At 38.2% G+C, this 21,848-nt stretch overlaps 1 protein-coding gene across 6 annotated transcripts in view; it reads left to right on the top strand.

Moving 5' to 3' along the window:
- The window catches only part of TAB2 (TGF-beta activated kinase 1 (MAP3K7) binding protein 2), an 85,474-nt gene that overhangs the window by 36,293 nt on the left and 27,333 nt on the right, over positions 1–21,848 (top strand). For 4 of the 6 annotated variants that reach the window (XR_007519762.1, XM_049904725.1, XM_049904811.1 and 1 more), the window contains 3 exons: positions 658–935; positions 12,358–12,547; positions 19,783–21,283. Coding sequence is in view for 5 of the 6 variants with exons in the window: in XM_049904725.1 (XP_049760682.1) it covers positions 12,446–12,547; positions 19,783–21,283 (1,603 nt within the window). In the remaining variant the exon portion in view is untranslated. The remainder of the gene's footprint in view (positions 1–657; positions 936–12,357; positions 12,548–19,782; positions 21,284–21,848) is intronic. The other 2 variants (XM_049904894.1, XM_049904650.1) reach the window with 1 other exon arrangement.

The following is a 21,848-nucleotide window of genomic DNA, read 5'->3' on the forward strand; positions in this document are numbered from 1 at the left end:
GGATCATTATTTACTTCAGCTATTAATGTTTATTGTTTTTCTTTAGAAGGGAAATTATTGTAGACTTATAAAGTTGAGAAATCCATTTTCTGGTAATATAATCTTTTGCTCCTGTTAAGCTTTTAAATAACACTGAATCTGAACATAATAACTAACTTAAATAAAGAAGTATTTGGATGAATGAGTTGGTATGCTTCTGTTCTTTTATTTTTACAAATAACTGTTCATATAAAATGATGTAGTGTTACAGCTGTTTTATGCTATAGTTTATGTGAAAGATGGATTGTAATTATTTTAATATCTTGTTTTTTACCTTAAATGGTGGTAGCATTTGAATTTTAGATTTTTAACTGCAGAGATATAATTCATACACTCTCAATTCTTAAGAAAATAATTCGACATCACAGAATTTTTTTTAAAGTGCTTTGCCTCGGTAGGGTTGTAACATCATGCTCCAAGAAATATAATTTGCTGGAAGATTAATTTTGAAATTTTTAATGACATTCGTAAAAGGTTTTAAAGGTAATCACACATGGAGCACATCAGGTATTATCTAACTGACTTATGATGCGTTACTCCAGTAATACTTCAGGAATGTAAAAGATATTTAAAATAATGTCTATACTTAGGTAAATATCATGATTCTTTTTTTTTTAGGTTTAACTTCGAAATTTTCGTTAAGGCCAAAACATTTCAAAACTTGGTTTAACTTTAAAAAATTACAGCGTTATTCAGCCGCTGTTACTGCATATCAATGTTCCTTTCTGTGGTGAAGATATTATTGAAGAACAACTCACTGCATATTCTGCTAGTATCAGCCATTCCACAGATGAGCTACACATTATAATTGGTGTTAAAGAAAACTGTCGGTATCATATGGACAACCAAGTAGATAAGTTGAAACATTCTGCCTTCCCGTTGGGCATCCTGAGGAGGTTAGTGTTAACAATTGTTGAAGTCACAGGGGTTTTGAAGTACAGTCAGTTCTGTTAAAATTTGACATGTGCGTTCCACAAAATCACCACACTGTGCGAAATTATGTAATAGAAACCACAGGACTTAAGGGCAAAAATAGGGTTGGGGTACGTACAACATTCAAAAACTTCATCAGTGAACATTCAAAAAAGATAGAAACCTAAAAAAAGGTAGGACAGTTTTACATATTAAATGATTAGGAAATATGTTAATACAATAAACATATTGTATTACAATAAATAAACAAACAGTAAAAAGACCTTAAGTTTGCTTATACAAGTGAGCATAGTTTCTGAGTCAAGTGGTAGAAGAAAGCTGATCTGAAATCAGAAGCAGAAGTGTAGCGCCAGATGTGGATGGGTGTTGACTCACAGCGCAGGGACACGGTGAGCTGAGGTAGCTGGCTGATGGTCGAGGTGTGTTCATGTGTACATTTTGTGTATTCATATGCAGCTTGTTTCACCTGGCTGTGATTTTCAACATTTACCTAGTATTTTTTACAGATGAAATCACAGTAAAATTCACTTCATGCTCAGATCGTTTCCTAATACATCAGTTGCATTGGAACAAATGTACATTTTCAAAACAAAGTATTATATCGAAACAGTTGTAGCAGAACCAACTTGGGGTAAGGAAAACTCTTTAGTTTGGGGACTTGTTATTAGTTGCCCTCAAGTCAGCTCCTACTCACCTGAACCTTCTGTAGAACAGAATGAAACATTGCCCAGTGCTGTGCCATCTTCATGGTCGTCGGTGTGTTTGAGCCCATTGTTGGCGGCTGATGTGTCGGTCCGGCTCATTAAGGGTTTCCTTCATTTTCCCTGACCGTTTACCTTATCAGTGAGAGGGATCTGGATAATACTTTATATAGTAGTCTTTAAAAACTAGATGTATTATGATCTTTATTTAGAGATTTATTGCAACAAGTGTTTCTTGATGTTTTGTCATACACTTTCTATGTACTTAGGATACAGCAGATAGTCTCCACTTTGAAGCTAACGTTACTTGTGTGAAGAATTTTGTTTGTGAGCAAGGGTTGGTTTTAAGAGGTAATATTAGATAGATGGGTGGGAGAGGAAGTCTGACAAGGAATCTACTAGATAAAAAGACTTTCTGTATCCTTTTAAATTACATACTTTGAGAAGATAATTTCCTAAGATCCTATCCAGTTCTTAAAATCCCATGTTTTACAGAAAAAAAAAAAATCCTCTCTAGTAATTCAGTTAGAAACCAGAATTGAATTCTAGGTTGGCATATATGTTAAAATTTAATAGACCATCTCCTTACCTAGTTGTCTGTAAAATGAGGAAGAATCCTAATGCATTTGAGAAGTGAATTTTAGTTATATCTTTCATCCTGTTTCACTCTGATAACATGAAATATATTTTTCTTTGTTAACAATTAAATGTGTTCCAGTAAAACTGAAAATCATATATAAGAGCGGGCAAAGATTAAATGATATGTACATAGATTTACATAATAATATTAAAAACAATTTAGTGTTAGTGTATCTCAAGGCTATCTGTAATAAAGATCGCAGTACACTTGCAGCCTTCATCGCCTGTTCTCTTCTGTAACTACTCCCCACTCTGAACTTCATAATCCCTGTCTTCCACCCTGCCCTTCTTTTACCCTAACCAGATATAGTGACTTACTGTCTCCAGAACCTGCCTACTCTTTGGTTGCCTTGCTTCATACTATAACCGTATTTAAGTACCTGTGCCTCAGAAAGGACCATTGGTGGCACAGTAGGTAAGCGCTTGGCTTCTGACCGAACAGTTGGCGGTTTAAAGCAGCTGCTCCATGGGAGAAAGATGTGGCAGTCTGCTTCTGTAAAGATTACAGTCTTGGGAACCCTGTGGGGCAGTTCTAGTCTGTCCTGTAGGGTCGCTATGAGTTGGAATCGACTCTGTGGCAATGGGTTTGGCTTCAGAGCTTTTCCAGTCCCTCCTTCAGCCCAAAGAGATCCCTTTAATAAACATCTATAGCACAATTTATACCACTAGACTGACACTTATGTACAACCTAGTATTGGTTGATTTTTCAGGTAGCATTGTCAGAGTTCCCAGTTACACAAGTTGTCCCATATACACTCAAAAGGAAGGCCTAAAAGGGTCAGTCCAACTCTTGCAGTGTTCTGCAACCAGGGTAGCACGCAACCCTGTTTGCTAAGGTTTTGTTCCTTTGTAGAAATTAAGATACATAGAATAAATAATTCTGTTATCCTATCATGATTTGCCTGAGATCGCACTGCAAGTAAGTGGCAGATTGAATTTTATAGATAAACGAACACAAAGTATAGAATCCTGGAATTTACACTTAACCAGCTACCACTGTGTGCATTATACACGTTATCTCGTTTTTGGTTGTTTAATTTTCTCACCTCATTAAGTGAGATAATGCCCACTTTTATAGAACCAAGGTTGAAATATTTAGCAATATTAGGTTATCTCTGTTTTTATCCACTAACATCTTCCTTCACCAGGAAATTTTAGAAGCACAAATGACTAAAGTAGATACTGTTTCTTTAAATTTTGCTGTCCAGTTTCAGGAAAATTGAAACCTGTCTCAGAGTAACACTTTATTTATTCATTGATTTTTTTTTTTCTTTTTTGTAGTAAGACTTAAAAAGCAAGGTCAGTATTTAACTCTCAAGTTTAAGTTGTGTAAATCTTAAGTCATTTATAGAAGACAAAAACCAATTATTTCTTTTATTTTAAAAGTTAAATCTCTGGGGATTTAACTTTGCTCCACTATTTACTTTGTGTGATACCTCCTTGACAGTAAACAAAGATTTTTTAGAGACAGACCTGGCCCAAAGGCAGTTTGTAATTTATAATATATTTTCTGCCTCTTCAGTTGACCTAAGATGATCCACATATGTTCATTGTACAAATGCATTTGTGCCAAGCTCCTAAATACATAGTTGCAGAAACTACGTTGTGTACATTTTCAGAGGAAATGTCTTAAGCATCTAGTGCTGCTATAATAGAAATACCACAAGTAGATGGCTTTAACAGAGAGAAATTAATTTTTTCACAGTAAAACCCATGGCCATCGAGTCGATTCCAACTCATAGCGACCCTAAGGACAGAGTAGAACTGCCTGATAGTTTCTGAGGAGCGCCTGGCGGATTCAAACTGCCGACCTCTTGGTTAGCAGACGTAGCACTTAACCACCACGCCACCAGGGTTTCCTCTGCACAGTAAAGTAAGCTAAAAGTCCAAATTCAGGACATCAGCTCCAGGAGAAGGCTTTCTCTTTCTGTCAGCCTTCTCTTCAATCTTCCCCTGGACTAGGAGCTTCTCCGCAGGGGGACCCCGTGGACGGAAGCGCTCTGCTGCCGGTACTGCCTTCTTGATGGTATGAGGTCCCCCCTCTCTGCTCACTTCCCTTTTCCTTTTATCTTCTGAGATAAAAGGTGGTGCAGGCCACACCCCAGGGAACCTTCCTTTACCGTTGGATCAGGGATGTGACCTGAATAAGGGTGTTAGAGTCCCACCGTAATCCTCTTTAACATAAAATTACAATAACAAAATGGAGGACAACCACACAATACTGGGAATTATGGCCTAACCAAGTTGACACATATTTTGGGGGGACGCATTTCAACCCATGACACCCTCCATCATTTATTTTTCTCATTGCAATAAATTATGTAAAAATTTCTAACCATTCCTGGTAGAGGGTCTTTTTGGCCATTGACTAATATTAATAACCCTTTTAATCATTAAGGAGCCCTGGGGCGCAGTGGTTTAAGCGCTCAACAGGTAACCAAAAGGTCGGTGGTTTGAACTCACCAGCCGCTCTGCTGGAGGAAGATGTGGCAGTCTGCTGTCTTAAAGATTACAGCTTTGGAAACGCTATGGGGCAGTTCTACTCTGTCCAGTTAGAGGGTCGCTTTGAGTCGGAATCCACTTGACGGCAGCAGGTTTATTTCATTACCTTTAAACCCGAAAAACCAAACCCACTGAGGTCGAGTAGGTCCCGACTCATAGCGACACTATGGGACAGAGTAGAACTGCCCTGTGGAGTTGCCAAGGAGTGCCTGCCAGATTCGAACTGCCGTAGCACTTAGCCACTATGCCACCAGGGTTTCCTCATTACCTTTAGCCCAGTTTTTTTTTTAACTCAAAAAATTCCACAACCCTGTCTTTTTTTCCTCCTCATTAATTCTACAGACTCCTCTTACACGTGATCATGTGACCATAGTCATTTTGATTTCTGATTATTCCCCTCTCTGTCTTTGATTTAATATATTATCAACCAGAAGTCTTACAGAACTGGAACAAACTTTATTTGAGGAAACATTCAGATGAGCAGTCCTCATCATAGGGTCCATCACAGTCAGTTCCAGAGAGGGTCAGTGAACGTACCTGGGCCCAAACTCAGGTACTCTCTAGGTCTAGGATGAAGTCAGTGATTTTGATACAGGTGGTCCAGAGACCAAACTTTGAAAAATGCTGGCCTAGGAGACATTCTTTTCTTGATGAGGAGAGTCCACAGTTTTCGTACCAAAATGTATATCTTAAAGAAATGGAAGGAACTTTTTTGACTTTTTCCCCCTACTTCCACACTCACCATGTTTGTTCTAAGATTTACCTGTTTTGAACGTCATCAGCCCTGTCAGAATAGAATTAACGGCTCATTCTCCACCCTGACTTCCCATCAAAATTACTGGTGAAGTAGTGTTTTGTTTTGCTTTGTCTTGTTTTTTAAACAACAGATGCCTAGATGGTCTAATTCATTAGGTTTAAAACACCTCTCCAACACTGGACTGTAGTTTTTCAAAGCCCCGTACATGCTGAGGGTGGTGTGGCTGGTGGTGGTGGTTCTGCTTTTGCTTCTTTTCCCTTTCCCCTGCCCTTTCCTCCTGTCTATCCTTTTTTAAATAAGTAACGTCAGACTGTAGTACACATTCCAACAAGCACAGAAAGGTACAGTGAAAGGAAAATCTCTTAGGTCTCTTTCCCTGACCTTTATTCCCCTAGGGGCCCTCTTCTCCTTTCTCAGAGATAATCATTGTTACCAGTTTTTTACCACAAGTGATTTTTTGATGTGTGTGCATATGAGATGGGAATCCACTAGTGCTAGCAAGCAAGATACTGTGCAAGTGTTAGACAGAAAAAAGTCCCCAAAGTATATACATAGATGGGGGTGGGGACCCCTCTTAGAATAAAACTGTAAAGGTTAGCCTATGTCATATTTTCACTTTGACATTGATAGTATTTAAATAAAATCTATGTGCCGAGGAAATAATCCAAATAATGGAAATGCTCTGTAAAAAAAAATTTAATGTAGCTTTCTAGAGAAGGATTGGGAGCAACTGAATTATTTCTTTATAAGAATGACTAAGTAAACTATGGTATATGTATGTACACGATGGACTTTTATGTAGTCACTTTAAACACTGTTTATTTTCTAATTTTTCTTGAAGTAAATGTATAAAAGTATGTATGTATACAAATGTGTATATTTTTTAGCCCATATGGCTCACTGCTAAAACTTAGGAGTTTAAATTATATTTATGCTTGAAAGTTAAATCCTCTCTCTTCTCTTTTTTTTCTTCCCAGTGTTGACAAATGTCTAGATAAAATTTAACTTTTAACTTTCTCCACGGTATTCTTCACTGGATGTTGATTTTGTTGTGTTATTGTTGTTAGTTGCCTTCGAGTCAGTTCTGACTCCTGGTGGCCTCATGTGTGCAGAGTAGAACTACCCCATAGTGTTTTCAAGGCTATGACCTTTCAGAAGCAGATCACCAAGCCAGTCTTACAAGGCACCTGTGGGTGAATTTGAACCACCAAAATCAAGCACTTAACCGTTCGCACCACCCAGGGACTCGAATTGTACTCATCTGGTTGGTTCCAACTCTTGCTATCTAAAATGAGATCGTGCCCCTGGCATGTATAGTTACTTACTTGTACATCTATATTCTCTGATGTGTTAGAACAGTTTGTTTATTTAATCCTAAAATAAAAAGATAAATATGTAAATGAGCAATCTACAGGGCATCATTTTGCATGGTACACATGTCAAAACCTTTATTTATTAAATAAAGTACTTAACATTTTAGGAAGCTTGTCCAGGTCGTAGAATTTAATCTTGACTGTAGACCTGCAAGTAACTGTGCACTGCATAATACTTTTAAGCATCTTCGCCACCCACCCCCCAAAGCGTTTCTTTTGAGGTGCCTTTGGGTGGACTCGAACCTCCAGCCTTTCAGCTAGTAGCCAGGCACATTAACCTTTTGCACCACCCAGGGACTCCTCATGTGCCATAATAACCCGTTGTCATTGAGTCGATCCCAGCTCATAGCAACCCTGTAGGACAGAGTAGAACTGACGCATAGGGTTTCCAAGGAGTGGCTGGTGGATTTGAACTGACAGCCTTTTGGTTAGCAGCCAAGCTCTTAACCACCGTGCCACCAGGGCTCCCTGTGCCTACAAATGAGAGATACCAAAACACTGTTCTTATTTATATGATGGTATTCCCCATGTGTTTTTTACCTCAAGATCCTTAAATATAAATGGGATCATGCCCAAATAAGTTTGGAAAGTGTTGCATCCGCCACCCCAACTCAGGATTCACAGTAAAGAAACTTTCTTAACTTTAAGTACAGCATTTCTCAAACATATTGCCACAAAAACTTAAAAACAAGTTTTTACTTGTAACATTTAATAACAGCTCTTGAAAAGTGCTTTGAGGAATGATATGTGACAAGATGAGTGATATATTGAGTTTTCAAGTAATTTCTTAAAATTGGAATTGTTAAATGTGTTTTTTTATTTCTTAATCGAATCATAATCTTTTCTAACATTTAAAAAAAAAAAAAAAACACTTTAGAGAACTCCAAATGCTTGTTTCCTGCTACCCTACCACATAGAAATATTGCAGATGGCCATTCAGTAGGTATTTATTTAACATGTGGCCTTATTAAAAGCTGGATATCTGGATTCCACAGTGACTGAAATTGAGGGTTGCTTGAAATTAGGGCACAAGTTCATGTAATACACATAGGTATGGACTGTTCAAAGGAGTAATTAAAATAGCCTGCAGAAATAAGGGATGGATTTAAAGCCCAAAAAAAAAACTTCCCAGACTTCATCTGTAAGGTCATAGTAATCTTAAAGAGAAAATCTTGTCATCATATGTTAAGTAGGATATTCACTTTTTAGTGTTACAGATACCTTGAGTGTTCAGAGATTATTCCATTTGTCGGTATTTATGACATTCGTAGCAGCCTACTACATAGGATATTCGGAGGTATGCCCCCCCCCGTTTTAACTCTTTTTAAAATTAATTTTTTCAGTGTAAAATTTCAAACAATCTTAAAATGTATAGCGTAAAGTCTTTTCGTCAGTATGTAATTGGGATTGTATTTACACTGTTCAGTAATACGCTTTTTTCCCGTCTGGCAGTGTTAATGGTCCATGTCAGTACATTTAGATGAACCTCATACCTCGCAGCATTTTTACCTAATCCAATGTGTGAACATGCTGTAACTTTTTTAGTCAATCTTCTATTTGTTTCTGAGTTTACTATAAATGGTGCTATAATAAAAATCTTTATATGTATGTCTTTGGATGATTGTTTCCTTAGATAAATCCCTAAAAGTGGAATTGCTAGGTCAAAGGTTCAGCACATTAAAATTAGATAAGCAGTTATCTGTGTGGAAAGGAGAGGAGCTAGGCTGTATGTCTACCTGAGGAACACATCATTAAGTGAGGTTATTGAATAGCCCTGATTCTGGAAGGACTTACCAGTGAACAGGCAGCTAAACCTCCACCCTCAGAATGCGTGTGTGTTATTCCCTTTTGGAATCTGCTGTTACTGATTAGGAGTTCATCAGCCTAGTTGTTATTCTTTTGTAGGTTTCAACTCTTTTCTCATTTGTTGTTTTTTAAGATAGAATCTTTGGCATTCTGTAGTTGCACTACAGTATAGGTGCAAATATGTTTTCTATTTAGAACTTAGTGTATTTTTCAACGTGAGGACATGTCTTCAGTGCTAAAAAAATTCTTAGCTCTTATCTCTGAATTTTACCTTTCCCTCATTCTCTTGAATCTTTTCATTTGGAAATCCTCTATTAGATACATGTTTCTTCATTGCTTTATCTCTGTGCTGCTTTCTGGTTGCTCTTCTGATATCTGTCATCCAGTTCACTTTTTTTGCTCCTTTCTCTTTTAACTTATGCACACTAAATACTGATTTAAGCAAAAACTTGTGAAGTAATTGGATGGATACACTGGAGAAGTATGGTGTATATGGGGTAGGGTTATAAAACAAAATCTTCATTTTCCACAGAAGCATTTTCCACTGCTGTGAAGAAAAAGCAGGGTAGGAGGAAGTGATGGCAGTGGGGGCAGAAGTGTGGCATTATTTGAGGTAGATTGGTCAGGGAAGCTGTCTCTGAGGTGGTGACATTTGATCCGAAATAGTTAAGGAAGAGGGAGCCATGCAAGTTTTTGAGAGAAAAGTATCCCAGGCAGAAGAAGCAGCAAGACCAAAAGCCCTAAGGGAGGGATGAGATTGGCTTCTTTAAGAAGGCCATTTGGAACTGAGGAAACAAGGAGGAGAGTGGTAGATGAAGTTAGGGTAGGGTCGCTGTGAGTCAGAATCACCTGGATAGCAATGGGTTAAGTTAGCCAGGAACCTTGTGATGGAGAATTTTGAGCAGAGGGAGTGATTGCTGTGAGGTACCTTGTAGAGAAAAGACTGTGGGGGTAGGCAATGAGCGCAGCAAGGAATGCAGGCAGGGAGAAGACCAGTTTGCAGTCGTTCTGTTGTTGGCTGCCCTGTGTTGAGTCGACCCTGATTCATGGCAACCCGTGCACAGCAGAATAAAACGTGGCCCAGTCCTGCACCATCCATGACCTGATCAGTTGCAGATCAGACAGTTGTAATTCACAGGATTTCCACTGGCTGATTTTCAGAAGTAGATTACTGGGAGTTTCTTTCTAGTTCACATTAGTCTGGAAACTCCACTGAAACCTGTTCAGCATCATATAACACACAAGCCTTCACTGACAGACAGGTGGTGGCTGCACATGAGATGCATTGCTAGGCATTGAACCGGGTCTCCCACGTGAAAGGTGAGAATTCTGCCACTGAACCGTCACTGCCCCCTTTGCAGTAGTAGTCTAGGTGAGTTATGACGGTGGCTTAGACAAGAGCAGCAAAAGAGGTGGGGAAAAAATGGTCAGATTCAGAATACTTTTGTGGAAACAGCCAATGTTAATTGACGGTGGGTGAGCTGTGGGATGAGAGAGAAAGGCTAACTGGATGAATGGACGGTTGGTACCATTCACTGACATGGAAAAGACGGGGAAAGAGTTGGATTGGATGGGGAGGGGAAATTAAATATCAATTTTGGACATACTCAGTTTGAAATAAGTTTTAGATATCTAAAAGGAGATGTCAAGTGTAGGCAGTTGGCTATGTTAGTCTGGAGCTCAGGGGAGAGATTGGGGTTGGAAGTATAAATTTGCCAAGTCTCAGAACATACATGCTGTCCAAAGCACTGTTTGAATGAAGTTACCTTGAAAATAACTGTAGGTGTGTGTACTCGGAAAGAAACCGTAGATACGTTCTCCATACATTTAGATGTCCAGGAGAGAAGGCTCCAGCAAAGAAAACTAAGAAGGAACAGCCACTGGGTAGGAGGAAAAACACAAGAGTATAAATGGCAGCAGCCAAGTGAAGAAGTAGTTTAAAGAATGAGGGATTTATTGACTGTGTCATAAACTGCCAAGAGGTCTAGTTAGAGGCAGACTGAGAACCATTGGGTTTGACAACCTGCAGGATTTTGGTGGCCTTGGAAAGTGTAGCTTCAGTGGAGAAAGGCTTTGAAAGCCTGATTGGGATAGGTTTAAAAGAGGTTAAGAGGGAGGAAGCGAAGACACTGAGTATAAACAACTCTCGCGAGCAGTTTTCGTCCAGAAGTATGTGGGCAGAGGAATAGGCTGATAGCTGGAGAGGGAGGGTGGTGGAGTCAAGGGAGGGTTTTTAAGATGAGCAATATTGTAGCACATTTATCACCCCGTGTTATTTTTTAGTATTATTTACTAATTTCCAGTAAGGCATCTCTATTCTCTTGCAGCCATTTATAGAAACACTACTTTGAGTGCTAAAATTGTGTGTGTTTGAGAGAGTGTGTGTTACGTGGAAATAAAGCGGTTTGGGAAATTTATAAGGCAGATAACTTGGTTGGCAGTGGTTTTAAACCTATGAGATCGTGGCTAAGTTGAAGTCACATGGAGAAAAGAAATAAAATGTAATCAATTAACAATAAAAAACTGAAGTTGACTGTATATGATATCTAAACAAGCTTTTCTTCTTTTGACTCAGGAGTTCTATGATAACTGAGTCTACTTAAAAAATTGAATACCTGCTCTTAGGCTGAAGACTCTACAGAGTGCTGGGTACACGCTCTGCATTCATGGAGCTCTGATTACAATCTTTACTTTTTTAAGCTAATGTTAAAGAGATAAAAGAGAAGTATTATAGATAAGAAATTCACTTTAAAAAGATTTTCTTGATTCTAATACGAAATGTATTTTAATTATTAATCAAATGGCATGGATTTTAAATATTTTCAATATGTTATTTAGGTTAAATGTATTTATGTGTTGTTTATATTCGAGAGGAACTTTCAAGATTAAACATGGTTTACATTAGGTCATTAAAAATAAAAATAAGGTAGTAGTTCTCAGCTTTGGCCACACACAAGAATTACCTGGGAAGCTTTTAAATATCCATATACCCAGGCCACACCCCAGACCAATTCAGTCTCTAGGATTTGGGCCCAAGCCCCAGTCTTTTTAAATACTGATTTAATAGAATCGGAGGGAATAAAAAGCTACTAAGCCACTGAGAATGAATTGATTATGCATTTAAGGATTAACTATATCTGAAAGTTAAGACAAAGTATCAAATTATTGAGTTATAGATCATTAAGTTTTAGACAAAGCATACAAAGTAATGCGTAGAACCATACATTTTCAGGATCCGAACTAAGAATTTTAAATAGGCTGTCCTCTAATCATGAAGAAAAAATCGGTATTCATTCCCCCTTTTAAAAGAATGAGGGAAGACAACCTTGACAGTAATTTCATATTTGAATGCCTTTTGACATAGCCATTGTAGACCCTGTGGACATTGAGGAATTAGACCGTATAGAAGTGTGCCATCAGGAGTTACAAACTGAAAAGACAGTATAACTGTATGGAAAGCATTATAGACCTAAACAATGTATTTATAGTTTATATTAAATGTTAGGTGCTAAGGCACATACCATTTTGTATTGAAGTTTTAAATCCACAACAATATTTATGCTCTAATCAGTTCTCATTAAAGTTTTTTTTTTTTTTCCTTTCACAGAAAATGCTTGGACAGAAGAGATGAGTACTATTTCCACTAAGGCCTAGAATTGCCTACCGTACAATAGTTCTGATCAGGCAATATACGAATGGCCCAAGGAAGCCACCAAATTGATTTTCAGGTTTTGCATGACCTGCGACAAAAATTCCCTGAAGTACCTGAAGTTGTTGTATCCAGGTGCATGTTACAGGTCAGTGTTCAATGATTTCTGAATTTATTAATACAAACCTGGTATTTATTTTAAATACTGGAAGAAAACTCTTTTAAGTTATCTTTTTGTTGGAATTAGTGTGCTCTAATGAAAAGACGTGGGCTTTGGTGTCCAGCAGTCAAGTGGCCTTTGGCAGGTTATTTAGGCTCTCCGTGCCCCATCTGTACTTTATGGCTGATACCTCCTCAGAGAGTAGGTATGAGGATTATATAGATCCAAATGTAAGCATTGATGTATGATCCATACTTACAAGCTGTGAGCTCACTTCACTTCCCTCCCTTCTATTTTGCCGGGACAACTTTTTCAAATTCCGAATCTTTACATGGAAGTGAGAAAAGCATTAAATAGTGAGTTGGGAAACTTGGACTCTAATAAGTGGACACCTGAAGTGTAGTCAGCAAGTCATGTTCGCTCTTTATAATTTAGTTTTCTGAAATCTATATAAAGTGAAGGAATTTGACTAAACAGCACTGAAGGTCCCAATTCTAAGGGACAAAAAAACCCTGTTTTTATCATTTTTATTTAACTTGTAAGTTTTCCAATTAATATCATAAGCTTCTGATAAGTTTTTGCATTGTTATTGGTATAAAAAATTTTAGAAATCTCATAATTTCAAATACTTAGTGATAGATGTGTCTTCCCATTTAATTACACGGGAAATTTTTCCAACAAAACCCATTTTTTAGCTTCTTAAAACAGTTATAAAAAGTATTTTGGGCTCAGTCGGGTGTACTTACTCTTGACAAATGATTTTTGAAGTTTACAATTGTATGAAACTTCCAAGAGGCTCAATATCTACATGGGTACCAAGTAATTATATTTTGTTCACGCTCTTATTAACCTTATCTGTACTTTTAATGGAACCCCTGATGGCATATTGGTTAAGTGCTACAGCTGCTAGCCAAAGGGTCAGCAGTTTGAATCCACCAGGCACTCCTTGGAAACTCTATGGGGCAGTTCTACTCTGTCCTGTAGGGTCGGTATGAGTCGGAATCGACTCAACAGCACTGGGTTTGGTTTGGTTTTGGTACTTTTAATTGGTCTACCTGCCTTTTGTTTTAGCCCAGTTTTAACCCCTTGGATCCATTCTCCTCACTTGTGCCAAAGTGTCTTTCTAAATGCAAATTTTACGGTTCCATACCCTTCAGAATAAAGTCCGTACATCTTGGCTAGGGCTGTGATCTAGAATCCTGTCGCCTTCTGCAGCTTGATCTCTTGCCCAGTCCCTCCTCCAGTTAGTCACCCTGAATTGCGTGGTATTCTCCGAACATGCCTGGCAGTTTCTATAGTAGAGTGGTTAAGAGTACATGTTTTAGTGATAAACTTGAGATCAATTTCTGACAGTTATTAGCAGTAATTTAATTAGCCACTCTGATCCTCATTTTCCTCAACTGTACGATGGGAGTAAAAAAAATTTCATAGAGAATTAAATACATTAATGCCTGTAAAGCAACTAGTAGGGTACCTGATTTGTTATGAGTGCTCAGTAATTGTTAGCAGCCAATACTAATAGCAGTAGTGATAGTAAAACCAAAAAAAAACAAATGCTTTGCCGTTGAGTTGATTCCAACTCATAGCAACCTTATAGGACAGAGAAGAGCTGCCTCATAGGGTTTCCAAGGAGCAGCTGGTGCGTTCGAACTGCTGACCTCTTGGTTAACAGCCGAGCTCTTAATCACTACACCACCAGGGCTCCAAAGAAGGCCCATAATAAATGTTTGGTGGATGAATCAGCAGTTCATATTTTTCAGTATAGATGTGAGAGAAGAAAGTGAGAATGGAAAGATAAAATAAAAATGGGGTCAGAAGTTAAAGTATGGGGAAGAAGCAGAGACAGTGGGGAAAAGATCACCTCCTCTAAAACCCAGGTACCACTCCCTAATTTTTCAGATAAAACAGAATTTTGTGGTAAAGTTATACTGAGAGTATTCAGTGAGTCATTAAAAAACTAATAAGAAAATACTGTAGATGCTTCAGTAAATTTTCTAAAACTTGATATTGAAAGAGCTGTCCAGAACGTTCTCTATAGCTGTGCCATAGAGATCCTGAAGTACCTTAGCTGGGAGGAAAACCTAGAGCCTTCTTTAGAATTATAAAAATATTAAATAAAAAAAAATAAGCTCTAGATACTCTGGCAGTATATGTACTTTCAGGATGTGTGAAGTCAAGGAAACAAGATGCAGGGCAGTGCATACAGAAGGGGAATGGAGGGAGGAGTGATAGAGACGTGTATATTTTCTCCTGTTTCCATAAAGAAATATGTTGTTAGGTGCCATCCAGTCGGTTCTGACTTACAGCAACCCTATGGACAACAGAACAAAACACTGCCCAGTCCGAAGAAATACTGGAAGAATCAAAAATAAAAAAGATGGCTATGCATAGTAGGCAAGAGGGAGCTGGCCTGATGGAGTTAGGAGTAGTACTTCTCAGCGTATTTTTTTCTGTTGTTTTGATCTCTGTTAATGATATTACCTATTGAGAAGATAAAATAATTAAGCATGCTTTTCAGCTTTACCAAAAAATAGAAAATAGATCATTTTGAATTTCCTTTGGGCATCCAGTAATACCACCTTCACTAGGAAACCCTGGTGGCATAGTGGTTAAGCGCTATGACTGCTAACCAAAGGGTCAGCAGTTCAGATCCACCAGGCACTCCTTGGAAACTCTATGGGGCAGTTCTGCTCTGTCCTATAGGGTCGCTATGAGTCGGTATCGACTCGACGGCACTGGGTTTGGTTTGTGTTAATCTGATTTTACCAAAACAAACCCCCTGTAGTATGCCGGGTGGAATGAAATCTGTTTGCTTGCAAATTAGCTTTTAAACTGAGTTCATAATCATCTGGACATCCAGGTAATGTGCTTTTTAGCTGATACAACAAGAAACATGACGAGGGAATGGCGGGACCTCCTATGGGGATACAACTAGGGTGCATGTATATCAAACTAGGTATATTTTTAATTGTAAAAATACAGATAACACAACACTTGCCAGTTCATCATCTTTCATGTGTACAATTCAGTAATACCAGTTACATTAATCATGTTGTGTAACCGTCACCAGTATCCATTATATCCACTGCCAAAATTTCCATCACCCTAAACAGTTACCAGTGTTACCTATAAAGGTTAATTCAGCTCTCTCTAGTTGTTGTATAACATCTGCTTATTTGGTAACAGCTCACTGTTGGGGACTGCACTCCCTTTTCATTTGGTTAGGCTTCTGTCCTTTCTGTTGAGAGGTCTTCCCTATAATTATCCTGGTTTGGAACTCTTTCTAGACAAAAAATCCTAATATATACAGTATAAGAAATTAGAGTTAAGTGATCATGCCACACTGCCATTTCACTCTGTATACACTTCCTTCTTAAACAGCTTGCTTCTTAGAACAGAAGTATCTATCATCTGTTGTCCTCTTCTTGCCTTTGTTTACTACTTAGATCCCTCATTTTGGAACTGTTTGCATCATTTCCTTGCATCGTAGATCTCTAAGATAGCCGTATTATCAGCAAATGTAATTTCTGTCTTTAAAATTTATTCTTATATTTGGTAATTAAATCTTAACCTCACACAGTATGAAAATACCGTGTAGTTGGCACTTTGTTTTTTAATAGAATTTTATTTTGCTTTTTTTTTACTTTTTAAATATGACTGAACCTATAAGTTTAAAATTTGCTATTTTATTTTTAGAATAATGTGTTAAATATTGTTCTTTCAGTATTTGTGAAACTTGGTGTCTGAGTGCCATCACCTTAGTTGAAGCCTTCTCGAATGACTTCCACCCATAGTCCTTATACATGTTTCTACAGTGACGCCTAGGAGTCCTTGAGTGGCACAGACATTTAAGCACTTGACGGATAGCTTAAACTTTGGCAGTTCAAATCCACCCAGAACCCCAGGCAGGCCTGGTGATGTGCTTCCAAAAGATCACAGCCTTGAAAATTCTATGGAGCAGTTCTACTCTGCACACGTAGGGTTGCTGTGCATCAGAATTGACTCAACAACAACATAACAACGCCTGTCATTCTGTCTTACATTCATTTGTGTACCCAAGACTGAGATCCTTGAGAGCAGGGATTATATTCCTTTCTTCTTGCCTAATGGATACCCAGTGAATGTTGGTTGAAGGAATAAATGAATTGGAGTTTGAGAAGGGTGATCATAGAGTATACTGTGATACTGCGTAATTTCTGTGTCTGTGTGAGGAGCTTGGGGAAGATTAAAGAGGAACTGGAAATAATGATACAGACTTTTTGTAGCTATGAAGGGAATGCAGATTTGTACCAAAAAAAGAAAAATGATTCCCAACCTTTTAAACACATATCTCACTCCTTTTGATATACTTAAAGGGAGTTCTCAAAATACAGTTTCCCACTAAAACTAACTAGGGATCCTTTGAAAAATGGCTGGTATCAGGTCTGAGGAAATGTACAAGGTGAACTTGCACATCTTGTCATCATCAGGAAGCTATGAAAGCTACCGGGTTCATGCCATATGTGCATAGGAGCCCACCTGAAGCTGTTCTAAACAGTGATGTGGCTGCTAAAATCATTAGATGGATCAAGCCAGCAACATCTGGATCCACCAGTCAGTTTTAAGATCACAAAAAGGCAGGCAGGCATTGTATGACTCTGTGTGGTGGATGAGAGACTTAAAGGAAGACTTTGAAAATGTGATCATCACGCTTTTAAAAAGAAGGTGTGGGATTTGATTTGATAGGGTATGTACATTTTAATTTGGCATTGTTGGCAGGAGGTTAGAGGAGGAATGGGATTTCTGTGAGTTAAGGCTAGGAAGGAGAAAGAATTTACTAGGAATATCAATAAGGTTAGCCTGAAGCAAAAAGCACCAATTAGGTTTGGCAAAAAGTAAGGCCTACTACAATGAGGAGTAATCAGTTGATAGAGATTGGGATCAATTTTAAAATTTTATTTCAAAAAGCAGGATATGTCCATTCGAAGTAGGATAGAAGAATTTTGATAGCATGAAACATTTAAATTGTTAATTATTCAAAGTTAAACCTTATTCACAAATGTTTTCTTTTGTGTTACTTGTTCATTTCTTAACAAGACCTTAAGATGCCTTTTTAGTCCAGTCCTTTCTAGTAAGATTTTATCTCATATCAAAACTATAGACATTTTGATTTGGTTATTTATTTTTAATGTCTAACATCGTCCTCTTTCTGTCAGGCTCGTGTTACTCCAGTCTTCTCTGAATTTTTCTGTCTTGTGGCCAAGTTGTGTTGACTACTTTTGTAATTCATTTCCACTGTCAAACACTCAGTATTTCATGTCTGCTAAGTGGTCTTCTCGTCAAAAGGTTTTCCCTTTCCTAATCATCCTAAGTATCAGCAGAATTACCTTCCCAAAATACCCTTATGTCTTTATTTCTCGGTCCATTTACTTTCATTGGCACTCCCCCACTGCCTGTAACAAAGTCCAAACTCTAGAATGACTCACTTTTCAGAATCCTTCATTATTTAATCCCAATCTGCTTTCCACCACCAGTTTGTAGCACAAAATTTTCGATATGAACCTTTAACTCCAGCCGCATCTGTTCCATTGGCCTTGTTCAAAACATGCCTTTATTTATTTATTTTTTTTTAACCTTACTGTCACATTTATGGAAACCCTGGTGGCATAGTGGTTAAGAGCTACGGCTCCCAATCAAAAGGTCAGCAGTTTGAATCCACCGGGCACTCCTTGCAAATTGTATGGGGCAGTTCTACTCTGTCCTATAACATCACTATGAGTCGGAATCGACTTGACAGCACCAAGTTTGGTTTGGTCACATTTACTCATGCCATCCTTTCACCAAGAATTCTTTTTTTTTTTTTGTGGCATAGTGGTTAAGTGCTACAGCTGCGAACCAAAGGGTTGACAGTTCAAATCCACCAGGTGCTCCTTGGAAACTCTATGGGGCAGTTCTGCTCTGTCCTATAGGGTCGCTATGAGTCGGAATCAACTCAGTGGCACTGGGTTTGGGTTTTTTTTTATCCAGATCTTACATATTCTATGAAACCAATCAGGCCATACCTCCCTCGTTAACCCAGTCCTTTCTACAGTGGCTTGAAGTATTAACTCTCTTTATTGAACGTCACTGCTACCTCTTATTTGGCACATACTCATGTTTTGATAATGTTACCTTCTCAAGAATGCATGATTTGTCTCCCTAGTTGAATTTCAACCTTTTCTAAGGGAAAAGTTAGGCTTTATATGTCATTGAGTCTTCTATGGCCTTGAACAGAGTGCTGCCCGTATTATAAAAAATCCAAACCCGCTGCCGTCGAGTCAATTCCGACTCATAGTGACCCTATAGGAGAGAGTAGAACTGCCCCATAGAGTTTCCAAGGAGTGCCTGGCGGATTCGAACAGCTGACCTTTTGGTTAGCAGCCGTAGCACTTAACCACTACGCTCCAGGGTTTCTGCCCGTATTATATATAGTGGTTAACAGTCTCTTTAGAGGACTTTTTTTTAAACAGTTATCGTTTTTCATTTCTTTGGAGTAGATTTGTATGGTGCTGTCTAAAGGCAGAGATATGAACTAAGTTACTCCGGAGGCTGCCTTGAGCCTATATTTCATATATATATGTGTGTGTGTATACATATACACACACACATATATTTACACATACATATTTATATTTTATACAAGTTAAGGGGAAGCATTGAGGAATTGAGATGGCTTTGGTAAGGATTTTAGATTTAAATATTTTAATTTAAATATTACAAATATTTTTTAAAAGATCATTACTTGAAAAGAATTTATGTAATACTTGAATATGCCAGCATTGATAGAATATTTTCTTCCAAATACTTCTAGAAATGTTAAATTGTATTATTAACTCTTTTTAAAAGTTTAGTTATACAGTATTATATACTTAAAGTTGAATAATTTCTTTGATGTTTATATTACATTGTTCAGTTAGGCTATAATTCACTGTATTTCATGAGTGCATTTAACTTGAAAATAGTTCCTAAAACAGAACAGTGATTTGTTTCACTTTCCACTGTTGCTAGTCAGCTTTTCCATTACCAATGAGGATTTTTAATTCAACTTTTTGCGTATAAATAGTTCTTTTCAAATAGAAAGTTTCAATATATCTGTTATAATTGTATTAACCCTTCCCTTGTTAATCACATAATATTTTAGTAGTGCTGACAGTGTAAGCATTAGCTTCTGGTTAACATCAAGCTGCTTTTATTTTGTTTTATAGAATAATAATAACCTGGATGCCTGCTGTGCAGTTCTCTCTCAGGAGAGTACAAGGTATCTTTATGGTGAAGGAGACTTGAATTTTTCGGATGATTCTGGAATTTCTGGTCTACGCAATCACATGACTTCTCTCAACTTGGACTTGCAGTCACAGAACGTTTACCACCATGGAAGAGAAGGAAATAGAATGAATGGAAGTAGGACTCTAACGCACAGCATCAGTGATGGACAACTTCAAGGTGGTCAGTCCAATAATGAACTCTTTCAGCAGGAGCCACAGACAGCACCAGCTCAAGTTCCTCAAGGTTTTAATGTTTTTGGAATGTCCAGTGCATCTGGTGCTTCAAATTCAGCACCACATCTTGGATTTCACTTAGGCAGCAAAGGAACATCTAACCTTTCTCAACAGACCCCCAGATTTAATCCCATTATGGTAACTTTAGCCCCAAATATCCAGACTGGTCGTAACACTCCTACATCTTTGCACATACATGGTGTACCTCCACCTGTACTTAATAGTCCACAGGGAAATTCTATCTATATTAGGCCTTACATTACAACTCCTAGTGGTACAGCTCGGCAGACACAACAGCATTCTGGCTGGGTATCTCAGTTTAATCCCATGAACCCTCAACAAGTCTATCAACCTTCACAACCTGGTCCCTGGACTACTTACCCTACGTCTAATCCTCTGTCACATACCTCAGCCCAACAGCCAAATCAGCAAGGCCACCAGACCTCTCACGTCTACATGCCCATCAGTTCACCTACTACGCCACAGCCACCAACGATTCATTCATCTGGTAGCTCTCAGTCTTCAGCCCACAGCCAATACAACATTCAGAATATTTCAACAGGACCTCGAAAAAACCAGATTGAAATCAAACTTGAACCCCCACAAAGAAACAGTTCTTCAAAACTGCGTTCCTCTGGACCTCGAACCTCCAGCAGTTCCTCTTCGGTCAACAGCCAGACCTTAAATCGAAATCAGCCCACTGTTTACATAGCTGCCAGCCCCCCAAATACCGATGAGGTGATGTCCCGTAGTCAGCCCAAGGTCTATATTTCAGCCAATGCTGCCGCAGGAGATGAGCAGGGCATGCGGAATCAGCCCACCCTCTTCATATCCACAAACTCTGGAGCATCTGCTGCCTCCAGGAATATGTCTGGGCAAGTGAGCATGGGTCCTGCCTTTATTCATCACCACCCTCCCAAAAGTCGGGCAGTAGGCAGTAACTCTGCAGCTTCTCCTCGAGTGGTAGTTACTCAACCCAATACAAAATACACTTTCAAAATTACCGTTTCTCCCAATAAGCCCCCTGCAGTTTCACCAGGGGTGGTGTCCCCTACCTTTGAACTTACAAATCTTCTAAACCATCCTGATCATTATGTAGAAACAGAGAACATTCAGCACCTCGCGGACCCTGCTTTAGCACATGTGGATAGAATGAGTGAAGCACGGAAACTGAGTATGGGATCTGATGATGCTGCCTACACACAAGGTAATATTAACACTGAAAGTGGGATAGTTTTCCATGCCGAGATTATTAGCATATATTTGATTTCACAGCAGAAATGGACATCGGCATAATTATTTCATCTTTTAATGATACTTTTTAAATGTTGCCCCAAATACTGTTACCTTAAGAACATGTGAGAGTATCTATATAAATTTTTTATTTGAATTTTCTTATCATATAACTTGAAGTTTGAATAGTAAGAGTTACCCTATCTTCCTAATAATAGCTTTGGATTTGGGATTTTTTTATGTTCATAACACTTTGTTTTACCTGCAGTTAATGCTGACTTTCCCTTTAAGATTTCTGCAAACGAAAATCCATAAAAACACACATTTTAATAAGAGATTAGTTGACTCTTGACTACTATGATAAATTCGCCTTCTTTGACCAGATATTGAGGAATTAACCAAGCATTCTCTTTTTTATTTTTATAATATAGTCATATCAAAGTCTAAATTGCTACCTGAGTCTTGGAATAATTTAACTCAAAGAGAAATTTGAATCCTGTTGCTCATATTTGTCTCTTTCACCCTCCCTGACATGTCAC

Source organism: Elephas maximus, chromosome 1, assembly GCF_024166365.1.
Source record: "Elephas maximus indicus isolate mEleMax1 chromosome 1, mEleMax1 primary haplotype, whole genome shotgun sequence".
In the NCBI taxonomy this organism is placed as follows: domain Eukaryota; kingdom Metazoa; phylum Chordata; class Mammalia; order Proboscidea; family Elephantidae; genus Elephas; species Elephas maximus.